This window comes from Epinephelus fuscoguttatus, linkage group LG20 (assembly GCF_011397635.1).
Source record: "Epinephelus fuscoguttatus linkage group LG20, E.fuscoguttatus.final_Chr_v1".
NCBI classification, from domain to species: domain Eukaryota; kingdom Metazoa; phylum Chordata; class Actinopteri; order Perciformes; family Serranidae; genus Epinephelus; species Epinephelus fuscoguttatus.
Window position 1 is genome coordinate 9,520,308 of NC_064771.1, and position 21,061 is coordinate 9,541,368.

General features: G+C 40.7%; 3 protein-coding genes across 4 annotated transcripts in view; 2 read left to right on the forward strand and 1 right to left on the reverse strand.

Annotated features, from left to right (window-relative positions):
* The first annotated feature begins 7 nt into the window (after nucleotides 1-7).
* On the forward strand, nucleotides 8-5,283 carry LOC125881223 (cytochrome b-245 chaperone 1 homolog). Its single transcript, XM_049564287.1, has 6 exons — nucleotides 8-150; nucleotides 1,908-1,995; nucleotides 2,127-2,168; nucleotides 2,301-2,471; nucleotides 2,568-2,712; nucleotides 4,172-5,283. The coding sequence occupies exons 2-6, from the start codon at nucleotides 1,908-1,910 to the stop codon at nucleotides 4,335-4,337; spliced, it is 612 nt and encodes a 203-aa protein (XP_049420244.1). The 5' UTR covers nucleotides 8-150; the 3' UTR covers nucleotides 4,338-5,283.
* On the reverse strand, nucleotides 5,202-13,968 carry hexdc (hexosaminidase (glycosyl hydrolase family 20, catalytic domain) containing). 2 transcript variants are annotated; one of them, XM_049564277.1, is made up of 12 exons: nucleotides 13,612-13,968; nucleotides 13,417-13,518; nucleotides 13,201-13,316; nucleotides 12,887-12,974; nucleotides 11,377-11,541; nucleotides 11,115-11,298; nucleotides 9,672-9,743; nucleotides 9,351-9,549; nucleotides 8,947-9,108; nucleotides 8,750-8,857; nucleotides 5,754-5,843; nucleotides 5,202-5,635 (listed from the first exon to the last, which is right to left on the reverse strand). In XM_049564277.1, the coding sequence occupies exons 2-12, from the start codon at nucleotides 13,501-13,503 to the stop codon at nucleotides 5,464-5,466; spliced, it is 1,443 nt and encodes a 480-aa protein (XP_049420234.1). In that variant the 5' UTR covers nucleotides 13,504-13,518; nucleotides 13,612-13,968; the 3' UTR covers nucleotides 5,202-5,463. The 2 variants fall into 2 exon arrangements, with proteins under 2 accessions (XP_049420234.1, XP_049420233.1); XM_049564276.1 differs by having other exon boundaries at nucleotides 13,417-13,508; nucleotides 13,612-13,966.
* Nucleotides 13,969-14,052: 84 nt separating this feature from the next.
* uts2r2 (urotensin-2 receptor 2) overlaps nucleotides 14,053-21,061 on the forward strand; it is a 41,858-nt gene continuing 34,849 nt past the window's right edge. The window contains exons 1-4 of the mRNA XM_049564286.1: nucleotides 14,053-14,192; nucleotides 18,083-18,309; nucleotides 20,760-20,835; nucleotides 20,943-20,985. Coding sequence (XP_049420243.1) covers nucleotides 14,122-14,192; nucleotides 18,083-18,309; nucleotides 20,760-20,835; nucleotides 20,943-20,985 — 417 coding nt within the window. The 5' untranslated portion in view covers nucleotides 14,053-14,121. The remainder of the gene's footprint in view (nucleotides 14,193-18,082; nucleotides 18,310-20,759; nucleotides 20,836-20,942; nucleotides 20,986-21,061) is intronic.

A 21,061-nucleotide genomic window follows, 5' to 3' on the forward strand; every position in this document is an offset into this window, starting at 1 on the left:
ATCCAGGAAGGAAGTGTCACCCATGCAGAACAGTTGTTGCAACAATATGAATTGAACTTCCTTATAATTTAGTACATGTGTTTCCTCGTGCAAATGCTCTTAAGCTAAATCTGCAAAGCGAACATTTACAGAAAGAAAGAAGAGTTTAAGGTAAGCGATAAAAATGTCTCATAGTTGGTTTCTTTATACAGATCTGTTGAGTGTTACGGACAGTGATGTGTGGGCACTTCTTCCTCATCACAGCCAATCACCATCATCAGCAGGAGGATCTGTTTTTGGGTCAGCTCTTTTGCTCAAATCACAAAAAAATGTTATATCGTTTACTCTATTGCGTCTTGTGATTTGAAGCCATGCAAATATTTGGGTTTCTGCTGAGATATTTAGATCTCCACTTCTGACCATCCACTCAACACAATGGAGGTGAATAGACTTTCATTTATGCTGCTCAAAGGGAGGGGAAAATGTCAAAACAGCAATGTGTCTCACCAGTGACACTGTCCTGGTTACTCTGGATAATCCTCAGATCATAGTGTCAACATATTTAAGTTTTTATTTTGGGACTTTTTCTTTAAGTAGAAAAGAAGAGGCACACTTCCAATAAAACTTGCTATTGTCATCAACATATCTGGATTATCCTGAGTAACTGGGACATTGTTTCAGGACACCATGTCTTGATTAACCTGCTAGGGGGCCCCCAGCGCCATTACTCCCAACCCTTTGTGCAAGCCAGTGTTCCTAAGATAGAACACTGCCTGGGTTTAATTTGATGAAAAAAAAGAAACATGCAACACAGAAACTGAAATGATAACGATCTCAGAACTGCATTTAAACAGTGAGGCTCTGTCTTGAAGTGTTTCCTCACAGGTGATGAAACAGAACATACACTAAGGCAATAAGAGTGCCATCTATTGTCCTTTAATGGTGCATATTCCAGGGTTCCCACACATTGTCATGGACAAAATTTCAGAATGTTTCCATGACTTTTCAAGGACCCATAAAAAAAATCAGAGACCATTCACAATGTATAAAATGAACTTTACTCCAAATGCTAATTAGTGTATGAAAATGAATCAGCAACCCTTTCCAATCTCTAATAGTTGGTTATTTTCACATTTACTTAAAATACTTAAAACTACAGGTACAGTTATACAACCACTTACTGTCTATCAGTCTGATGACTGCTGAACATTGGCTGACTGGTACATTGAATAGGACAGAGTCACTGTGTGTCATTAAAAATACAGGTGCCTTTCCTAATAACAGTGGATAAGTGATGCTTAGTTCAGTGCAAAATGAAATGAAAACATTTGTTGTTTCTCTGTTGTAATAGAAAATAGAAAGTCTAAACATAATATCGTATTATCTATTAAACCAATGCATTTTGACCTTTTTTTGTAGTAGCTGTGAAAATGAGTCCACTTATCCAATGTCTTAAAATGCCTCCTCAGAGCACAGCTGATGCTAACCAGATGTTAGTATTTTGTAATAAAGCAGTTAGTGTTATTAGAACGCTACACTTTTGCTCCTATAACAAGTAGAGCTGAATGTTTTTGGATAAAATATCTAATTGTGTTTATTTCGACTGATATTTCCAAGTGTGATATGATTTCCATTATTAGAGGGATGGGTCATGTTTGCATCAATTTTTTAATTTTCATTGAAAAATATATTGAAATGATCATGGTGTGTGTTTTTTTTAATCTATACGAAACAAAGACTTTTTTTTTTTAAGTAATACTATGGTGTATTGATATTTTCCCCCTAGCCCTAAATTGTAGGGCCCCTAAAGTATATTTTTGTTTTTACTTTGAACTTATCATGTTAGGTAGGCGTATTATATTCATGTGACGTAGGCTTTTGGTGTATGTGAAGTTAAGTACAAGATTCTTATTCTTGCCTCTGTTCAGATGGGATACATGACAGTAGAGGAGCACAGCTCCACCCTGCTCCACCTGAAGAGATCTCCGGGCATTCGTTCTTGGTCTCTTCTTGTCGGTAAGTGTGTTTGCAAAAAATTATACTCAAATGATGAAACAAACATATTAACAAACTAAGCCATGCACTCCTCAATATCTTCGAACTCTGTAATTAAACCTCTAATAACAAGCCTCTCATTTTAATTGCAGGCATAGCATCTGTTGGGCTGGCAGCTGCATACTACAGCTCAGGTTCACAAATTGAATTTACCTAATCTTGTTATCAATTTGCAGCTTCTGATTTAATATAATTTTCCACATGTCTTACTGCAATTCATAACACCGTCTGTTTCTTTTATTTTATGTGCTGTGTGGATCTTGCAGACAGCATCTTGTGGAAGCTTTTCTACGTGACAGGCTGTCTGTTTGTCGCAATGCAGAACATGGACGAATGGGAGGAGGCTGTGTTTGACAAAACCAACAACCTGATTGAGCTCAAGACGTTTAGCTTGTATGCTTTGGTCCTGACGTTATGGAAGAAGGGGCAAGAGAAAGGTCAGTAACGCCACAGAGCGGGTTAGTAGTCCTCACTTGCTGTTTGGAGGTGCAGAATCTTAGATTTTAATTTTTTTGTCCTGTTCTCTCTCTTAGTTGTGTTGGATCTGACACAGCTGTGTGACATCTGCGTCCAGGAAGAGAAGGTCCGGTATTTGGGGAGAGGCTACGTGCTGATGCTGCGGCTGGCTGCAGGCTTCTCCTACCCCCTGACTCAGAGTGCTACACTGGGAGGACCCAGGTTTGTATTTTCTGGTGAACTACTCCAACACATGAAAGTCCTAATCCTTATTCACATCCACCACCTCAGTCCTAAAATTGCATTTCCTGTTTGCTCTGCCTCTTTGAGCTAATTGTTTTACTGTTTTAGTTCACTCTCACAGCTCTCATTAGCCTTGTTTTTTTTCTTAGTCAAAAAGCTCACATAAACCCACTGTACACTACCTGCGCAACACCAAACAACAGACAAAGTAAGCAACTAGCTGGTGTACATAGTGGAGTATTTAGTAGCTAAAGAGCCAGATATTTTGCACAGGAGTTGGTGGACACAAGCTAAAAAGAGAGTGATTATTGAATTCAAATTCGTCAGGTGGCCAGAAACACGAGTCAAAATGAATGCTAATGTTGATTCATGTCTGCTCTGTGTGTAATGCTTGCCAACTCGCTCACTATATCAGCTCATGTCATCATGACTCAGTTGTTAAAGGGTAAGTTAGGAATTTTCTCAACTTGGACCCTATTTTGCCATGTTTTTGTCTCTAAATGATTAATGGGAACAACAATTTTTGAAACTGGTCCAGTATTGAGTGAGAGGGCTGCAGATGGTGGCCCTGAAACAGGGTGCACAGTAACCACTTGGGGCATTTGTGCACCATCAACTTCCGTCCACTAAAAGTGCTTTTTTTGCCACTGACAGGCTCAGATTATTATTTCAAGTGTCATTACAACATTATGGAAAGGATCCCTACAGTGATCAACCTTTTTCTTCAAGAGTTAGATCCTTTTTGTTTAACCAGAAACAGAAATCACCATCGGTAAATCCACCAGACTCCATTTAAATAAGCAGTAATTTTTTTATCATCCTGAAAAAAACTTCATTTAAAGTCAACAGAAACAAATAAAACCCACAAAAACCATCTTGGTTCATCTTTCTTCTGTTCCAACAATAACCAGCTGTAGTTTGCTAGAAATAAGCCTTTAATTCACCCATTTCAGTGTGAAAATATGCTGGCTGTATACACGATAAAATAACTGTTTATTTAAATGGAGTCTGGTGGGTTTGGCTATGTTGAACAAAAAGGAAATTACTCTTTAACATAAAGGTCTATCTCTGTCGGGATCCTTTCCATAATGTTGTCAGACACTTATAACAATCTGAGCCTGTCAATGGCAAAAATTGTTCATTCATTTGCTGCAGTAGTTACATTGCAGCCAATTTCGCAGCTGCAGCTGTCTTGCTCCAAAAATGTTCCCATTTGTCACATAGACACAAAAACATGGGGAAATATGACCCAGGTTAAAAATACCAAACTTACCATTTAAACCTAGATTTAAAATCTTCATATTGTTTGATTAATATATTATTTTTATATATCTGGAAGAACAAAGCCAAACAAATATGCTCTGTAGAACTAACACAAGAAAACACAGTAAGAGTGAGTAACCCCTGTTCTCCCTCTGTCCCGTATGTTACCCATTAGTGATGTGGAGGCCGTGGCTGCATTGCTGAAGCGCTTCCTGGGGCTGGAGGAGCTGCAGCGACGCAGGCAGCGGGAGGAAGAGGCAGAATATGGAGGAGACGAGGAAGAGGAAGAAGATTCTTTGGACAACAGCAGTGATTCGGAAAATGAAGCAGGCAAACTCTGATCTCTCTGTGACTTGTAACCCTGCTGTTACTTTTGGTGGATTAATTAAGGGGCATTATGGCATTGCTACGGCATTACAGTGGGTGCAGCTTCAGTGATGCCCTTGCTACATGTTATAGTGTCAGCATGTGCATGAAACACCAGGGATATACAGTAGCCTCTTTCAGTTTCTCCTCACAGACTTCCTTGTATTTTTTGGATATGTCAGGTGGAGTTGTGGCAGCCTTGGGAAATTAAGTAAAATATTTTTTATTTTAATTTTCATGTGAACTGGGATTGAAAAGTCAACCGGTTAAATGTTTTGTCATGTAAATGTTTTGTAGTCTAATCAAAGTTTTCTCAAACAGTTCCAGGGAATATGACGATAAGAGTCTTTCATCTCTCTGTAAATGATTATCATGACCTTTTGATCTAATTACTATTTGGGAATACACTCCAGATTACAGATTTACTGTGCCTTCCTACTGAACTTAATAAGTGTTTGTGTGTAAGTCAATGGAAAGTGCTTTTCCCACAGTTTTCAGGGCCACCCAGTTGATAATCACCTTTTGCATGTTTATTCATACTCAGTCTGCAATCTGGAGGAACGCATCTGCAAACTGTAATCAGGCATGAGTGATTTTCACGGCTCAATTAAGAGTTAATTATATGTGAAATGCTTCGGCTTCTTCTTGTTCTGTCTTTTAACATTTGTATTTTTGTGTGAACCAAAGACTGAATCTCAGGCAAACACTTTGGTCCTCTGGACACACTGTTTTTTTTTTTTTTTTTTTTGTTTTGTTTTTTCTGAAAAGTGAATGAAATCATGGTGGTTAACTGGCTGATGGTGACTGTGTTCTGCTTTGCTTGAAAGAAAATGAGAAGATTTCTTTGTTGGTTGATTTTATTGTCTTTGTTTACTTTGATACATTTGGAGGAATTATATAAAATTATGTAAACCCAAAGCCTTCTTTTAATGTTATGTCCTTTCTTTGCTACAGTGAGTGCAATTTCCATACAAGAGTTGGCTCTTGGTTAAGTGCAAATTCACACATAAAATCACAGTTAAGTGCTGGTTGCAAAAAAAGTAAGAGACCAGTGTTAGCATTGATCAAAAAAGCGATTTGATTCTGAGCTGGCAGAATATTCTACGGTACCATCTCATTCACACAGGCGCTGATCTCCTCTGTTATCCTCAGTAAAGGAGCCACTACAGGGCTGACGTGTTCCTCTATCCACTCCTGGGCTGTTGACTCTGGGTACAGACGCACCATCTCCTCTCTCACTGCTGCCACCTTCTCTTGTAACACTGTCAAATACCTGAGGAGACAAAATCAGAAGGGGTTCCTGTTAAAGGCTAAACAGAGTGTTTAAGAAATTTCAGGGAGGCAAAGCAGTGTGTAGAGAGTGTTGCTGTAATATAACAAATTATTCTCACGTTGATGCTTGGCTGTGAATCTGCATGGTGATGAGCGGGGACACCATTTTCCTCTGTCGGTGGTAGGGGCTGAACCATCCTCTTACAAACCTACAGTACCTCAGGCATACAGTTATTCAGCTGTTAGTTATTTACAGGGTATAGAAATAAACATTTTGTCTGTGTCTGCAAAGGTTAAAGGAATAGTTGGACATTTTGGGAAATATACTTATTCGCATTCTTGCTCAGAGTTAGATGATAAGATTGATAATACGCTCATGTCTGTACTCTAAATATGAAGCTACAGCCAGCAGCCGATTAGCTTAGCCTAGCACAAAGAGGACGAGGGCTAACAGCTGGCCTGGCTCTTCCAAAAGCTCTAAAGCTCAGCAGTTAATACATGATTTCTCGTTTCTTTTTGACAACTTTATGGAGGGTTATGTGTTGGACTATTTCTTAGTCCCATATAGGGCTGCAATGGTTTTTATTATCAGTCAAGATGACCCTTTAAGGAAAGAAAACGGACATTTTATTACTATAACTGAAACTTGAACCCATTTTGTTAATGTAAGTGTGTAAAAAGTCTCCCCTTTAAAAATAAATAAAATAAAGAGATTCTCCATCCAGTTGCATTTTTTTTTAATATCAAATGTACACGGTATGATAACCGCCAACTTCTTTTTTAATCACAGTATACAGTCTCCAGACACAGTCTCCAGCAGTATATCGCTGCAACCCTAGACCCGTATTGCAGGGATACTCAGCTTGCTTTGCTTGGGGTCCACTTTTCCAAAGTGACAGGGACCAGGGGCCAGTTGCAGCAGCCCCATCCATGTACACAGGGCCGTTTCTAGGATTTTAGGGCATTTGGGGCTTCGCTTGGACCTCTGTTAAGGGGTGCAGGGGATCCTCCACTGGAGGATGCTTTGATGCACCTTATGTATACTAAAAGCACAAAACCAACTACCAGTGTGACTCAATTTATTTTTATTGTGAATTAGACATGGTTGGGGGGCACCCAGCACCCTATGTTTGCCCAGAGGCCAGATTTGGCCTCTGGGCCGTAAGTTGAGTATCACTGCTGCACAGAGCGCTGCAGGGATGACATATTTTTTGGAGGCTACTCCACAAGTTAGCATTGCCCTGATTTCTTCAGCCAAAGGTCGACGGGATTTCTCTATGTGATTACTGCAGAAAATAAGCTCTGTGGTAAAAAAACCCATTTATGATACTTACAGGATTTGTTCAGCAAGATAAAATGAACACTACTTTTATGATATTTGATGCCTAACATTAGGCTATAAACGAACTATACTATGGTTGCATGACTTACCATCTCCCCACAACACAGCTATAAAGCCATGTTCGGTGTGATGATGTTCTGTAGTCTCTTTAAGCTTCTTGCAAGCAACTGTCTTTTTTAAGATGCATAAAAGCTTCAAAATGGGGTATTAACTGGTGAATTTTTTGGCGGACAAAATGTGAAAGTCTCTTAAACTTGTATCAGCCACAGACCTTATTTCAGGCATCTAACCCATTTACTCCAAGACATAGAAACTGAGAGTGCTAAAATGCACTGTCAGTTTCCTCCTGCTCCACTCTTTGAGGGCATGCTTGAGACTAGCTGTTTACTGTAGTTTTAAGTCTTAATGCTAAGCTAAGCTAACTAGCTGTTGGCTGTATCTTCGCATTTAATGTACAGACATGAGAGTGTTATTGATCTTCTCATCTAACTCTAACTTGGCAAGAAAGGGAAAATTTCAAACCATTCTTTTAAAGGGCCAGTGTGTAATATTTGGCATGGTTTATTGTCAAATCTGAATCTGAATCTGAATATTCTACCCATTAATATATTTATAGAAGTGTATAATCGCTATAAAATAAAATTCGTTTGGTTTTCATAGCCTTATAATTATGATTTTATATATATATAGCAAGGGCCTTGCTTTAGAGAGGTCGCCATCTTGCGCCGCCATGTATGTACCGCAGCCTGAGCGGACAATCCAGCCAGCCAGAGAATCCGTTTCGCGTGTATAAATAAACCAACGAAGACAGCAGGAGGAAGGAAGGAAGAAGGAGGAGGAAACAGCAGAGAGTGTTAGTAGTTCGTCGATAGAGAGTAGTGAAAAGTTTTTTTAGTTATAAAGTTTGCGAATGGACCACACTTACCACGCAACAGGAGAGAATGAACCCGAACCGTCATCTGCGAGGAGAAGAAGACGCAACTTCACTCCTTGTGATGCACTCTCTGCAGCGCTTTTCCTCCTGGTGATATATCTCCCCAACGATGGTAGCAGTAGCACCGAATCCCATTCTGTGCATTCAGCCTCTCTTCTCGCCCGCTCAGCATCAAACACATGGAGTTCCTCATCTGTATGCTCCGGCTCAAACAGGTATGGCTCTGGATCTGTGTCCGCTACAAGAAACTCTTCAAAATCGTGTTCAAAGTCGTCCATTGCAGCTACTATAGTCCAGAGATATTGCTAGGCTAAATAAACAGCTGAGCTCTGTTTACTGGCTACGCTGTCAGTCAGTGTGCGGGCTGGAGATTGGTGGAGCAGAGAGGGGAGGGCTGCCCCACTGGGTACTGTAAACGAGTATGTGTGTATGAAGTGTGTGTGTTACGCTAGAAGAATCAGAGTTTGGGATGGAGTGGAGTGTTACCGGAGTTTTTGGAGTGCTCAAATAAACGGGCCTTTTTCCTGAACGCTACTCTGGTCTCCTGCTCGTGAGGGATTCATTACAATATCATAACATGGTTTAGATTTCTAAATAAATATTCACCTCGTCACTAGATAGACCTACTCCTGAAAAACTTGTGTCCGCGCAAGGCTTTTTGTCCCTACGAGGCCACCGTCATTTACCCGATGGGAGGGGTGAGCGAGTGAGCCCTGCAATCTAGAATTTGACCACTGATGTCACTGTTTTCAACGGTTTTCAACCCATTTTACACACTGGCCCTTTAAGGTAAATGTGACATTGGAAATATGATCCTGTGATTGCTGCCCATAACTCACATGTTGTTTTCAAAAAATTGTATGTCCTCTGAGTTCAACAGTGCGTTGAGCCCCACAGTTAACTCTGCCAGCCTCCTACCTGGGAACAGCGATTCACCTGCAGAGGTGCTAAAGACCACATGGAACAAAATCCTGTTAGCGTACTGATAGAAACTATGCAGTGACAGCGTAGATCATACAACACCGTCGGACCTTACCTCCCCATGGCCTCTACCTCTACCGAGGCGATACCCAGCCTCTCAGTTACTTTGCTCTGAGCCTCAGCACTGAACTGACCATGACTGAGTGTCTGGAGACAGGCTGCTAGTGATGGGAGGGCCACATGCATCAGCTCACACAGCACTGACAGGTGGTCATACCTAAAAGCATGAAAATCCAGGATTGTGGAAAAAGCTCTGTGTTCATTGCAAATGTAGCATCACATGATTTCTGGCTAATGAAGTCCTTCAGACTCTAACACATTCCAGTGTTGGAGCCACCAAAGGGCAGCTTTATTATAGACCCTATGCTCTTTATTAGCACTGTCCTGATTTACATTCATGCACTGCACAGATCCACAAAAAGAATGTGAAAGAAAATTAGAAATTCCCCCAATACTTACCTTTGCCAGCCTGTGATGGCAATGCCCTGCAGGTGTACACCAGCAGATATAGAAGCAGCCACCTTCAGCCATTGCACATGATTATCCACATGTCTCTGCGTGCTGGGCACACAGGTGTAAACACTGGTGGAGCCTTTAAAGGAGCTGGCTGCCCACACATCTGACATGCCGGCACTGCAGTACTTCTCCAGCAGAGACACTGGACAACACAGTTAGAGATGTACATCACTACTAACAAAGCTCTGCACATGTTGCATACTATTTGGTGATGTATAAAAGCTTCATGTTCAAATACTAATTTCCACAGTATATGGGGCCTACCTGTTGTGTCCACATTCAGATCAGGGGTGTAGTCCCACAGCATGGGCTGTACAAGTCCCACTAGTCCACTAGCTGTCACGTGGATAACAAAAAGAAAAGACTCATAATGAAAAAGGTAAAATCAAGACACGTGGGAGTGCACACAAACCAAAAAAAAAAAAAAGATGGGATCTTAAGACCACCAGTGATCCTTGAGATGGTCCCAGCAAGTCTTCAACAAAAATAAGGGTAAGTTTAATTTTTATATTTGTTCTTTCTATACAAATAAATCCAATTTTGGATTCTTATTATTGTAGCTTTCTATTACTGTTTTTATCCACTCATTTACATTCAGGGGTGGAGAAGGTATATTGATCCTCTAAGGTTCTGTATGTGAGATTCAGAACATTAAAATAGCAGCAAATCACTATTTGCTATGTCAATATATAGTGGAGTAATACTGTCCTATGCAGAGAATGAAGTCATGCTACCTTTGTGAGTGTTGTAATCTGAGCCTCTGTATTCTTGACATGGCAGATGGTGCAGCCGCTCGTGCATGTGAATCCCTGTGTGTGAAACCCCACTGGCTAGCTAACCGCCACCCCTCTGCACTGCACTCATACAGCCTTTACACACAGGTAATGCTGATAACAATGATGGCATTGACACAAAAGCTAACACCCACCCTCCACTTCCCCCACAGGTAAACACCGTTGACTCTGTCAGCACCGTTGCTTGTTGTTAGCACTATTTGTGCTATTAGCACCATTAGCTGCTAGCTGCTGGCTCTGCTGCATCCATGTTGAGAGTCGTGTGCAGACAATCCCAGCTCAGATTTTAATCACAGATATGTTTCTAAAGCCACATACAGCAACTTTGAGTAAAAGTAGCAATACTGCACTGTAAAGATGCTACATGTAAAAGTACTGGACTGAAACTGGTACTGCAGGTAAAAATGCATAGATATTATTGGCAAGGTGTATTTTAAATATCAACAACAGGGGTGCTCAACGCAGAAAAAATGGGAAGTGATACACTATTATATATTGTATTAGTGGATTAGTGGATTTAATGCTTAAGTAGCAATTTACTGTTAATAAGTTGGTAACGAATTTAACACCCTAATTTGAAATGTAACTAGTGACTATAGGGGTCAGAAAATATGTAGTGGAGCAAAAAGTATAAACTTTGAGTTGAGTACATATACAAAGCAGCATGAAATAGAAATACTCAATTTCAGCTGGGTGATATATTCATATTGTGATATGAGACTAGATATCATCTTAGATTTTGGATTTGGATATTGTAATATAGGGAGTGTTGTCTTTTCCTGCTGCATTACAGTAAAGTGATGTAATTTTCTGACATCATCAGCCTGATTTGATGCAGCTGAGTAACTCTCCACTCTCTTTGAATTTCAAATATCACCTGGTTTATTGGGAACCAATTGTATTTCTTCCTCACCTTTTAGTGTGTCCTGGCTCATGCCTCTCATCATATCATCCCACATTATGATGGTCATGTGTGGCCACGCCTTCTTGACGGCCTGTGCCACCTTGGTCACATGACTCAGGAAAAGTTGCTCCACTGTATGTCCAGGTGAGGCCAACCACAGTTTGGACTCCTCCCCCTCGCCAAGCATGTACACCTTGAGGAATTTAAGACGAGGACATGAAATGATGATACTATTTCTATCCTAACATTAGATAAAAGACTAATCCTTTACCTCATCTGCTCCAATGTGCAGTGTATTTAAGCCTGGGTGCAGCTCCACCACCTGCCTCAGCATCTCCATCACCAGCCTCACCCCTTCCTCTTTGTGGGGATTCAGGGTGCCCACACAGTGTGACACCTCTCTCAGGCTCCACATGGGTCGATGCTTCAACACAAACTGTAACAGAGAAGGGGTGGCCACGGATAAACAACAAACACTATCTCAAAATTGGACATTTGTAGTCATTACAAACTGTTCTAAACAGGAGAGCAGCAGGGGTGGAGCCAAAAACTGTAAACATTAAGGGCTCCAATCTAGGGGGGTTGACAGTTGGCAATGCTTCAAATATGGATGTTGCTGCAAAGAAGCTACAAATTCTAAAACATGGATGCTTCACACACATCTTCAACCTGGCAGCACAGAAGATCTATACAATCAGCACAGTTTCAAGGTGGGCACCCAAGATTAGAGTCACCAATTCAGTATCTGACCAAATGTCACCCCTTCTATTCCTGAGATATGACGTTGAATAATGGCCAGAAAAGTGTTTTTGAAGAACATTATGATGTCACAGTGGACCTTTGACCTTTCGGATATAAAATGTCATCACTTTGTTTTATTCTATGAGATATATGTTTAAAATTTTGTCATAATTAGGCATAAGTTCTTGAGTTACGATCAAAACATGTTTTGTGAGATCACAGTGAGCTTGATCTTTGACCACCAAGATCTAATCAGTTCATTTTTGAGTTCAAGTGAACGTTTGTGCCAAATTTGAGGAAATTCCCTCAAGGCCTTCTGAAAATTTTGCTTTTATAAGAATGAAACAGATGCAATGTCATGGTGACCTTTGACCACCAATATCTAATCAGCTCACTATTGAGTCCAAGTGGACATTTGTGCCAAATTTGAGGAAATTCCCTCAAGGTGTTCTTGAGATATCACATTTATGAGAATGAAACAGACGCAAGGTCCCACTGACCTTGACCTTTGACCACCAAAATCTAATCAGTTCATCCCTGAGTCTAAGCTAACATTTGTGCCAAATTTGAGAAAATTCCCTCAAGAAGGTCATGAGAATGGGACAGACGGTTTAGAGTTACCAATTAACCTAACCTGCATGTCTTTCGACAGTGGGAGGAAGCCATAGTACCTGGAGAAAACCCATGCTGACACAAACCCTCTTGCTGTGAGGCCACAATGCTTTACCACTGCACCACCATGCTGCTACATAATATAACATGATATACAATAATACATAATAAATAATAATACTATAACATTATAATCTGGGCTGCTCTAAGTCTAAGTCTAAAGTCTAAAGTCTCTAATAGCAAATCAAGGATCTCCAACAATGTTTGTCAAATGTGGTCTTCAATACTCTGACTTGAATGTAAGGGCCAACAGAAGAACATTTACTCAGTTATATTAGATTCCTTCAGCGAACAGCACAGATGCTGGGCTGGAGCCCCAGAAGCCACCCCCCGGTTATGCCCCTGGCGAGAAGGGATGTTTGCCTCACCTCCATGTGACCAAATGTCTGCACAAGTGGGATGACCTCCATGCCCTTTGATTTGGCAAATTCCTGCATATATAGTACCTCCTCTCGGCTGGAAACAGAGCACACAGTAAGCAGACAAAACTCATTTAACTTCCTGAACCAAAGCGTTTTATGGCACATTAAGTTTTATCTCTATCCTACACAGGAAGGATTATAATTTTATTACGAGATCTCTCAGCATGATGAGGCAGATAAAATAGTACATTCAATTCCAACCCAGCCCATAAATCAAGAATAGAACAGGCAGTGTCTGGTGTTTACATCCAAAATTGCACCTGTAAGCAGGCTGTACTGTGGCCTGCAGCAGCCTCAGCTCTCCCTCATAAGGAAACATATCCTCGTACTCCACCAGCAGGCCATCGACTCCCAGCTGAGAGAACAGCTCGATCAGCTGAGGATATGAAACACACACATTAGTGGACAGCAAATGTGATATTTAAACAGTGACTGTGCGCTGCAGCAGATCACAGAGGAAGCTGCTGTGTGCTTACTTTGTGAAGGTATTCAACCCTTGGGGGGGCACCTTTCAGATCCAGGTGGACCAGTTTCTTTCCCTGAGGCCAAGGTGGACACTTCATTCTGCCTGTTACAAACTGTACGCATGAGCAGCCTCATATTGACAACAGTATTTACAGGTGTGCATGTGTTTGTTTGTGAATGAACATTAGATCATTTGCTTTACTCACCAGGGCAGCAGAAACCAAACCAGGAGCAGAGATTGAACAACAGAGAGGACTGGCACTCTGGGAAGGATGCTGTTGTGAGGCAGGTCACTTTTCCTCTGCACAAGAAACGCTCCCAGCCCAGACGTTTCAATGTAAACACGCACTATAGGTAATCGATTAGTTTAGTCTCAGTGGGCAGAGCAATGGATGGAAGAATGCACGCTACATGCTGTAAGAGTTAAACGTTTGTGACACTACTGACAGACTGTCAAATACAGGATAAGGATACGGCTATGTTTTAGGCTGTTTTCGTAGCTGTGCGTGGTAGAAGAGCTCAGTTGTACCTGGACGTGGTCCAATGAAAACGTTGCTTTCTCTTCCGGAGAGCCAATGGGTTGGCGGATACGCGTCCACCAGGAAGAGGAGAAGGATTCAGGTGGTGGTACAAGCTGTTGGCGGGTGTGCGGTATGGTCAGTGGCCGTGTATGACGGTGTTGTGTCAGTGCTACGCAGCACACGTTTTGAGTCAAAATGGCGCTACTGCAGCGAATGAGAAACAGTCAGGGCTCCAATGCTGCAGAGATAGAGAAGAAAATTAAAAGGTAAGTGAATAAAACGCTGCTAGTGTCCTGCCTGGGTGAAGCTGAGCAGGGTGAGAGGAGAGACTGGGTGCTAGTCAGGTTCAGGTACTGTCAGCATGCTGAATGAGAGGGACACCCTAACTAAGACCTAGCTAAAATCATGACATTAGTGTCAAAGTAATACTGCTGTAGATGTAACAGTCTTCAGAGAGAAGAACATAAATACTTTTTTGTTCAACATAATGCTGAATATGACTGGAGTTGATAGTGTACCCATAGGCGGATTATGAGACAATGGGCCCCTGGGCATAGATATGCAAAAGGCCCCACCACCTCTCCTACATAGGAGCAAGACACAGAGATTTTGTGGAGGTTTTGCACCTCTTTGGTTTTTATTTTGTTTCTTATTGGTCATTTTGTGTCTCCTTGTGGTTGTTTGGTGGGCCTTTGTAGTTCCTTTGCATCACTTCGTGTCTCTTTGTAGTTCCTTCACATCTTTTTGTGGTTGATTTGTGTCTCTTTCTCTTTTTGGATCGTTTTGTGTCTCTTTGTAGTTTCTTTGCACCTAGGGTGACCAGACGTCCAATCCAAGCAGTTATCCCGAATCCCGAATCCTGCCCCAATTGTCCCGAAAACGACACTAGAGCAGAGTCTGGAGTAGTTATTGCCCGAAAAGACATTAAAAACTGATCATGGTGGTTGAGTCGTCCTGCAGCTCCTGCCGGCTGCACATTGGCTGCAGCAGTTCCTTCATGATTTATGGGTGTTGTAGTTTTTAAATTGTGTACAGCAGTGGTGATGAAGTAGATGAAGAGAGCGCAAGTTGCAGCCACGACGACAGGGAAAGCACAGGCAGCCATGAGGAGTGATTTGCATGTTGCAGTGCAGCCTCTTGTTCTAACTGTTCAAAACTGTTCCACAAACTGATAGGCCTGTAACGAATGTATCAGGCGTCTTTTATTTTGTTAGTTTTTTTCTTTTATTAAGTTTTAAAGGACAAGTGCACTTACATTGTTCACTTCCATAAAATAAAACGAGAAATTGGATAAGAGGAAAATATTGAAAAAAATTGTTAAAATTAAATTAGGGAACTGCTGATCACAGATGTATTGTCTGCGTGTGTTGTTACATCTATTGATCTATTGTTGCTTTAATTTGCAGCTATGCTTTTAATGAAGCTGACAGGTTGTTTTATGTCTCTTTAAGATCATTTTGTCTTTTTGTGGTTGATTTGCATCTCTTTGTAGTAACTTTGCATCACTTTGTAGTCAGTTTATGTCTCTTGGAGGTCATTTTGTGTGTTTTTTGTGAATTTGTGTCTCTTTGTGGTTCACTGACATCTCTTTGTGGTCGTTTTGTGTCTCTTTGAGATCATTTTGTCTTTTATGATCGTTTTGTGTCTCTTTGTAGTTCCTTTGCATCTTTTTGTGGTTGATTTGTGTCTCTTTGTCTTTTTGGATCGTTTTGTGTCTCCTTGAGGTTGTTTTATGTCTCTTTAAGATCATTTTGTCTTTTTTGATCTGTTGCGTCTCTTTGTGGTTCCGTTGCATCTCTGTGTGGACTTTTTGTGTCTCTTTGTGGTCATTCTATGTCTCTTCCTGTTCAGTTCTGTTAATTTGTAGGTGAGGGGTTGCCCCTGAAACTTTGGGCTCCTGTACCTGTGTCTAGTAGGCCTGTTCAGTAACTTCATCACTGCCTTCATCATTGCTTCTTCCACACAGCACATTGTCCTGTTAGTGTTGTGGAAGACAAAAAAAATCACTATAATTACAAAAATAAATGCATTGATAAATGGACAAATAAATACTTTCTAAACACTAATTCCATGTTGGCAATAAATTGGGACATAAACAGATAAATGTCTTCAACTTCTTTGTACCTGTCTACTTTTACTTTTTTCTGTTATTTTACATTTCTTCCCTTAGGTTTTTATATATTTCGGGGTCTGTATTTCAGTGAGATTGGTGGCACTACTAACATTGTTCTGTTGCTTTAACTAGTTAACAACAGATTATTCAAATCAATCAGTAATGAAAATAACTGTTAGTTGAATCAAATCATCACAGAATGATTCAGTATTCACTGCACTTTCAGATTACAGAACATCTTGCAGGTATTATTACTCTCCCTAATAGTCCACTTTGTACCTTCTGTGATATTAGCTATGAATATTTTATTGAATGTCCTGAATAAGATCGTCAGTTGCACAGTCAGGTTGGGTTCCCTCTAGGTCAGACTGTATTGCTGATGAGAACAGAAACCACAGATGTACCATCAGCACCCTGTCTATTCCAGTAAGTGCTTACCACTTTAATGTAATGCTTTTAGTCTTGTAGTTTTGCTCTTGTTACACCTTGCAGCAGGATATTGTGTTTTGAAGAATAATGACAAGTCATATATTTCAATGCCTTCTTTTCAATTTAAAGCATTTATCAAACATCTTTTGGGGCTTACTGATTATTTAGATCAGAGCATGTGGCTTGTAACCTTTTGTCTAATGTACCCACACATCCCTGTCAGATAAGCTCAAGTACCTTCATTAATCCCACCTGTTATGTACCATATGTGATATGTGACATATATGATATGTTATTGATTTGAAATGAGCAACGTGGAGGATTTAGGGGGAGTTAGTGGCATCTAGCTGCGAGGATTACAAATTGCAACCAGCTGAAACTTCTCCCGGTTAGAATTCAGTCTTATTGTTCAGAGGGTTTTTACCAGGAGCCAAATCACCTACAGAGGTCTCTTTATCTCAAAATCAAAAGGACCAGGTAATTGACTGCTAAAAAAACACTGAATAAAGCAGTTTCATGTTACAAATCAGTGCTTCTAGGATGATAATAGGCTCATTGGAAATGGGCCGCCAGCCCAGCACCAGGTGATGTGTGCTCACCTTTTTTCTCTAATGACTGAAGATCCAGACATTTAGAGGGTTTTTATGTGGAGTTATCCATAGAGGTGTCTTCCTCTCCAAAACAAATTGACCTGTTGATTTAAACCTTTAAAAACACTGAATCAAGCAGAAAATCATTTTTTCCCCGACACTAAAAAAAACACACTTATTATATTTCATTTCTGCCAATATATTCCCCTAAATCCTACACACTGGACCTTTAGGATAGGTAGATCATTCTTTATTAGTCCCACTGTGGGGAAATATGCATCATTACAGCAGCAAAGCATACACTACCAAACAAGAAGCATCAGTAAAAAAAAAACAAAAAGCAAGATACATTCATAAATAAGTAAACAGTAAGAAAAAGCAAAATGTAATTAATACATAGACTGAATGGCTGAATGTGCATCACTGCACAAAGGAAATTAGATAATCCACAGTTTATTGTATACTGATATTGCAGGAATGATAACCGCCAGTTTTGATATGTGGTGTTGGTTGTAAAGTCTGACAACAGCAGGAAGTTACTGTTAATTTTAACTAAAACAATTCAACTGTTAGTTTACCCAATACTTCTTATTATTATCAGTTACGATTAGCAAGCTATTTTACCAGTCCATTAGTTTAAGATAACTATTCCAACTGTTTATAAATTACTTTGATCTAACCATTTAGATAATTTGTCCATATCTATTTTCAGCTAATTATTTCAACTTCTCTGCATTCTAACTAGTCTCCTAACTAGTTTTCATGCACTCACAATGACAGCTTGTGGCTTTAAGTTTCAACTGACTCAGGTTGGTAGTTCATTGTTTATTCTGACACTAAATTAGCTAAAGATCAGCATCACAATAACTGGGTGCTCTATCTGGGTGTTTTCCTCGAAAAAACAAATTATAACTCATCATTTTTTTGTCAAATTAGTTGAGCTACTTCACAATCTTTACACATACTCCTGTTTAGAGGGATTCTAAACTTGATTACCTTGACCTTTTTTTTCTGTCTTGCTCAGGGGTAATGCGCTGCGGCAGGGATCTGCATGGAGAGGGTCCAGAGGGCTTATGGCTTTGCTGCTGGTGGTTCTGTCTGTGTGCGTGGTGGCTATGTGGCTGTACGTGACCTCACTGGACAGTGACATCACAGAAACACTTGTTCGTCAGGGTGAGCTGGTCTCTCTCCAGCCCAGAGTCTTCACCATCCAGTGCTCTGACGACTACGACAACTACAAACGCTACCCAGGTGGGGCTGTGGTCCGATCTCTGTACTGTGTCAGGCGATCAGCTGACACCTCTCTCCTAATTAAACAAGACTGAGACAGATTAAAGCCTAGCCTACTTGATAAATACCATGCTCCAGTGGCATGTTCCTGGTGTTGGATTCTGCTCTGCCCTTTCAGTAGTGTCACATGATTAATTTACAATTGTTTTCTCAGACACTGTCATCTTTAATTTCTGTGAATTCTATTATCATTATTATCATTATAAAAACACCAAAACTGGAGATTAAAGGGGGAGAAAGTCTTGAAAACTTAAATTCTAACCATTTTCTCCTGATGCTGAAACAGTGTGGAAATAATCCACTAGATGGTAGTATAGCACAAGCCTACCTCAGCATAATATTGCTATATATTTGATCAGTGGACCAACTGCAACCAAAAGAGCAGTGAAGTAGTAAGCAAGTAAATACTAACCAGTCTTTTTGTGTGTGTGCACTTAAATACAAGGCTAAAAAGCCAAGAGTTCTCAAACACACCTCAGCTTCCTGCACTGAGATGTGTCCACACCCATGTAGAGTCGCTGTGGTTGGAGTAGTGAGCAGAATTTTAAATGGAAAAAGGCAGCAGTGATGACTTTATTTGTTGAAATGAGGCATGCTTGACTATAAAGGGAAAAGTGTAGTTTTTCCACAAATTAATATAAAAGTAAGACAATACTGAAATTCAAAAATAAAAACATTGCATAAAAGTTTATCCTTGGATGTGAAATTAGTTGTTTTACAAAACAATCCCAATTCAGAAACCCTTCGCAGACATGGAATACTTAAAGGGAACCTACTATATATTGCTTTTCCTTATTTTCTGTCATATATCTCTATGTTTCAGCCCTGTGATAGTCTGACAACCTGATGTGATAGTCTGGCGTACCCCGCCTCTCACCTCATGCTACAGGGCCGCTACGAAGTCCCTTCTTCTTGCATTTTCATTTTTACACAGAACCAAACACTAGCTGCATCATTCCACTCCAGTGTGTGAATTTAGACAGCATCCCAGCATTGTGGAATCAAAAGAGGCGTGACGGGCGTGACATGTAACACAACAGTGCTGGCCTCTAGTGTGACACATAACATACGTATTGGCAGTGCTTTATAAACAATAACAATGGCATAACATGGCGATAACAATCATTACCATCCCTGTTATGTGGCAGCTGATCTTGTCCTCCAAGTGGAGAAAGGCTGCTGTTCTTTGAGTTAGCTGCTAACTGCTATCAGCTGCTTTTTAAATCTCCTGCTGTGGGTCGCACGCATAACATGTCTTCAAAACGTCACACTTGTGCCGCCCATGATCTCGTCCTATCGGCTGTCCAGTTTATAGAGGCATTGTTTTGGCACTGTTACTACCTCCAGAGCTGGCTTAAAGGCTAGACAACTCTGTCCCCCCATTCCATGGTTGCACCTTTTATACAGAATGGCAAGGCAGCAAAACGGCATTGAATTCCTGACTTGAAGAGTCAGTGCAAAAGGAGCTTCTGTTTATCAGACCAGACGTGAGGCAAGAATTAGCTAGCTAGGGGATGCTGCAGTTCGTCCACCTCTCTCCCAGCCACTAGACCATTCATTAGGTGGAAAGTGGGCTGCAGGTCCAGACATGGACAGTCAGTAACAGATGGAGCAACTTGGATTACCCCGGCAAAAACCGCAGCGAAAGGGTTCACAGCATGAAAAAGGTCTGACCAGTGTAACGGCAGCAACAGAAAGTTTGCTAATGCAGTGGGGAGTTTGTACTGGGCTGGCTGACTTCCAGTTGCTATAGGTCCGTGTCCTCAGACCACCAATTATTGTCTGCTCTTTCACTTCGGCTTTGTTTTTCTTGAAACAGCTATAATGTCAGGTAACTCATAAATTACCTCAGTAAAAGCGGCAACTTATTTCCACCACGGCATTTGAATTATATTGACTCAGGCATAAAAAAAAATATATATATATCAATTAACATTTTGAAAAAAAAAGATCTATCTATCCATTTATCTATCTAGTTATCTAGCTATCTATCTGTCTAAATTATATCTACATCTACATTTTCCCCCCACCTTTACTGCCTAATTTTCTGTACAACTTGAACCAGTTTTGAAACTATCCTTGGTAGAAAAAAGAGGAGAACAAATTGGAAATTTGTCTTATTAACATTTAGGCTGCTGGGAGTTCAAATTGTGCATCTCCAGTGTGTAAAGAAGACACAGTGGGAGGCTCAGACTTCGAGTAATAAATTATAACCGTCAAGAAGTTGGAGGGCAGGCCCTAATTTTGTGGCATTAATGAGCAGAACGCCAATAAACTCCCTACGTTGCACTTTGTTTTGCCTCTAGCCACTTTTTCTCGCTGCTACTGGGCACAAATCCTCCAAAACCAGAGAATACTGCACCAAGATATTCTGCTATTATTTTCCTAATCCTCCCACGTGTCTCTACCAGGATGCACCCCTCAGAAGTGTGGCCGTGCGGTCACAGACAGCGTGGTGACGAGGGAGGAAGCTCAGGTTCTCAGGAGGTAAACAGTGTCATACAAAGTGCAGCATGTCTCATGTCGTTGTTTCTCTTTTCACTGTCTTATATCTCTGCGGTGCAGCTGAATTATTCTGAATGCTTCTGTCTCAGGCTGGCTGAGAGAGGGATGGCGCTGGCTGGGTCAGAGGGAGGAGTGAGTATACCGCCAAATTAAATTGTTGGAATAATTTCACAGGAAGGCAGGGATTAAAACATGCCCAGTCTATGTT

Coding starts and splice junctions, on each gene's coding strand:
- hexdc (XM_049564277.1), bottom strand. CDS start 13,503: ATGAAGTGTCCACCTTGGCCTCAGGGAAAGAAACTGGTCCACCTGGAT. Junction 11,542..12,886: donor AGACATTTGGTCACATGGAG/GTGAGGCAAACA, acceptor TCTCTGTTACAG/TTTGTGTTGAAGCATCGACC. Junction 11,299..11,376: donor TGCACATTGGAGCAGATGAG/GTAAAGGATTAG, acceptor AAATTCCTCAAG/GTGTACATGCTTGGCGAGGG.
- LOC125881223 (XM_049564287.1), top strand. CDS start 1,908: ATGGGATACATGACAGTAGAGGAGCACAGCTCCACCCTGCTCCACCTG. Junction 2,169..2,300: donor AGCTGCATACTACAGCTCAG/GTTCACAAATTG, acceptor TGGATCTTGCAG/ACAGCATCTTGTGGAAGCTT. Junction 2,472..2,567: donor GAAGAAGGGGCAAGAGAAAG/GTCAGTAACGCC, acceptor TCTCTCTCTTAG/TTGTGTTGGATCTGACACAG.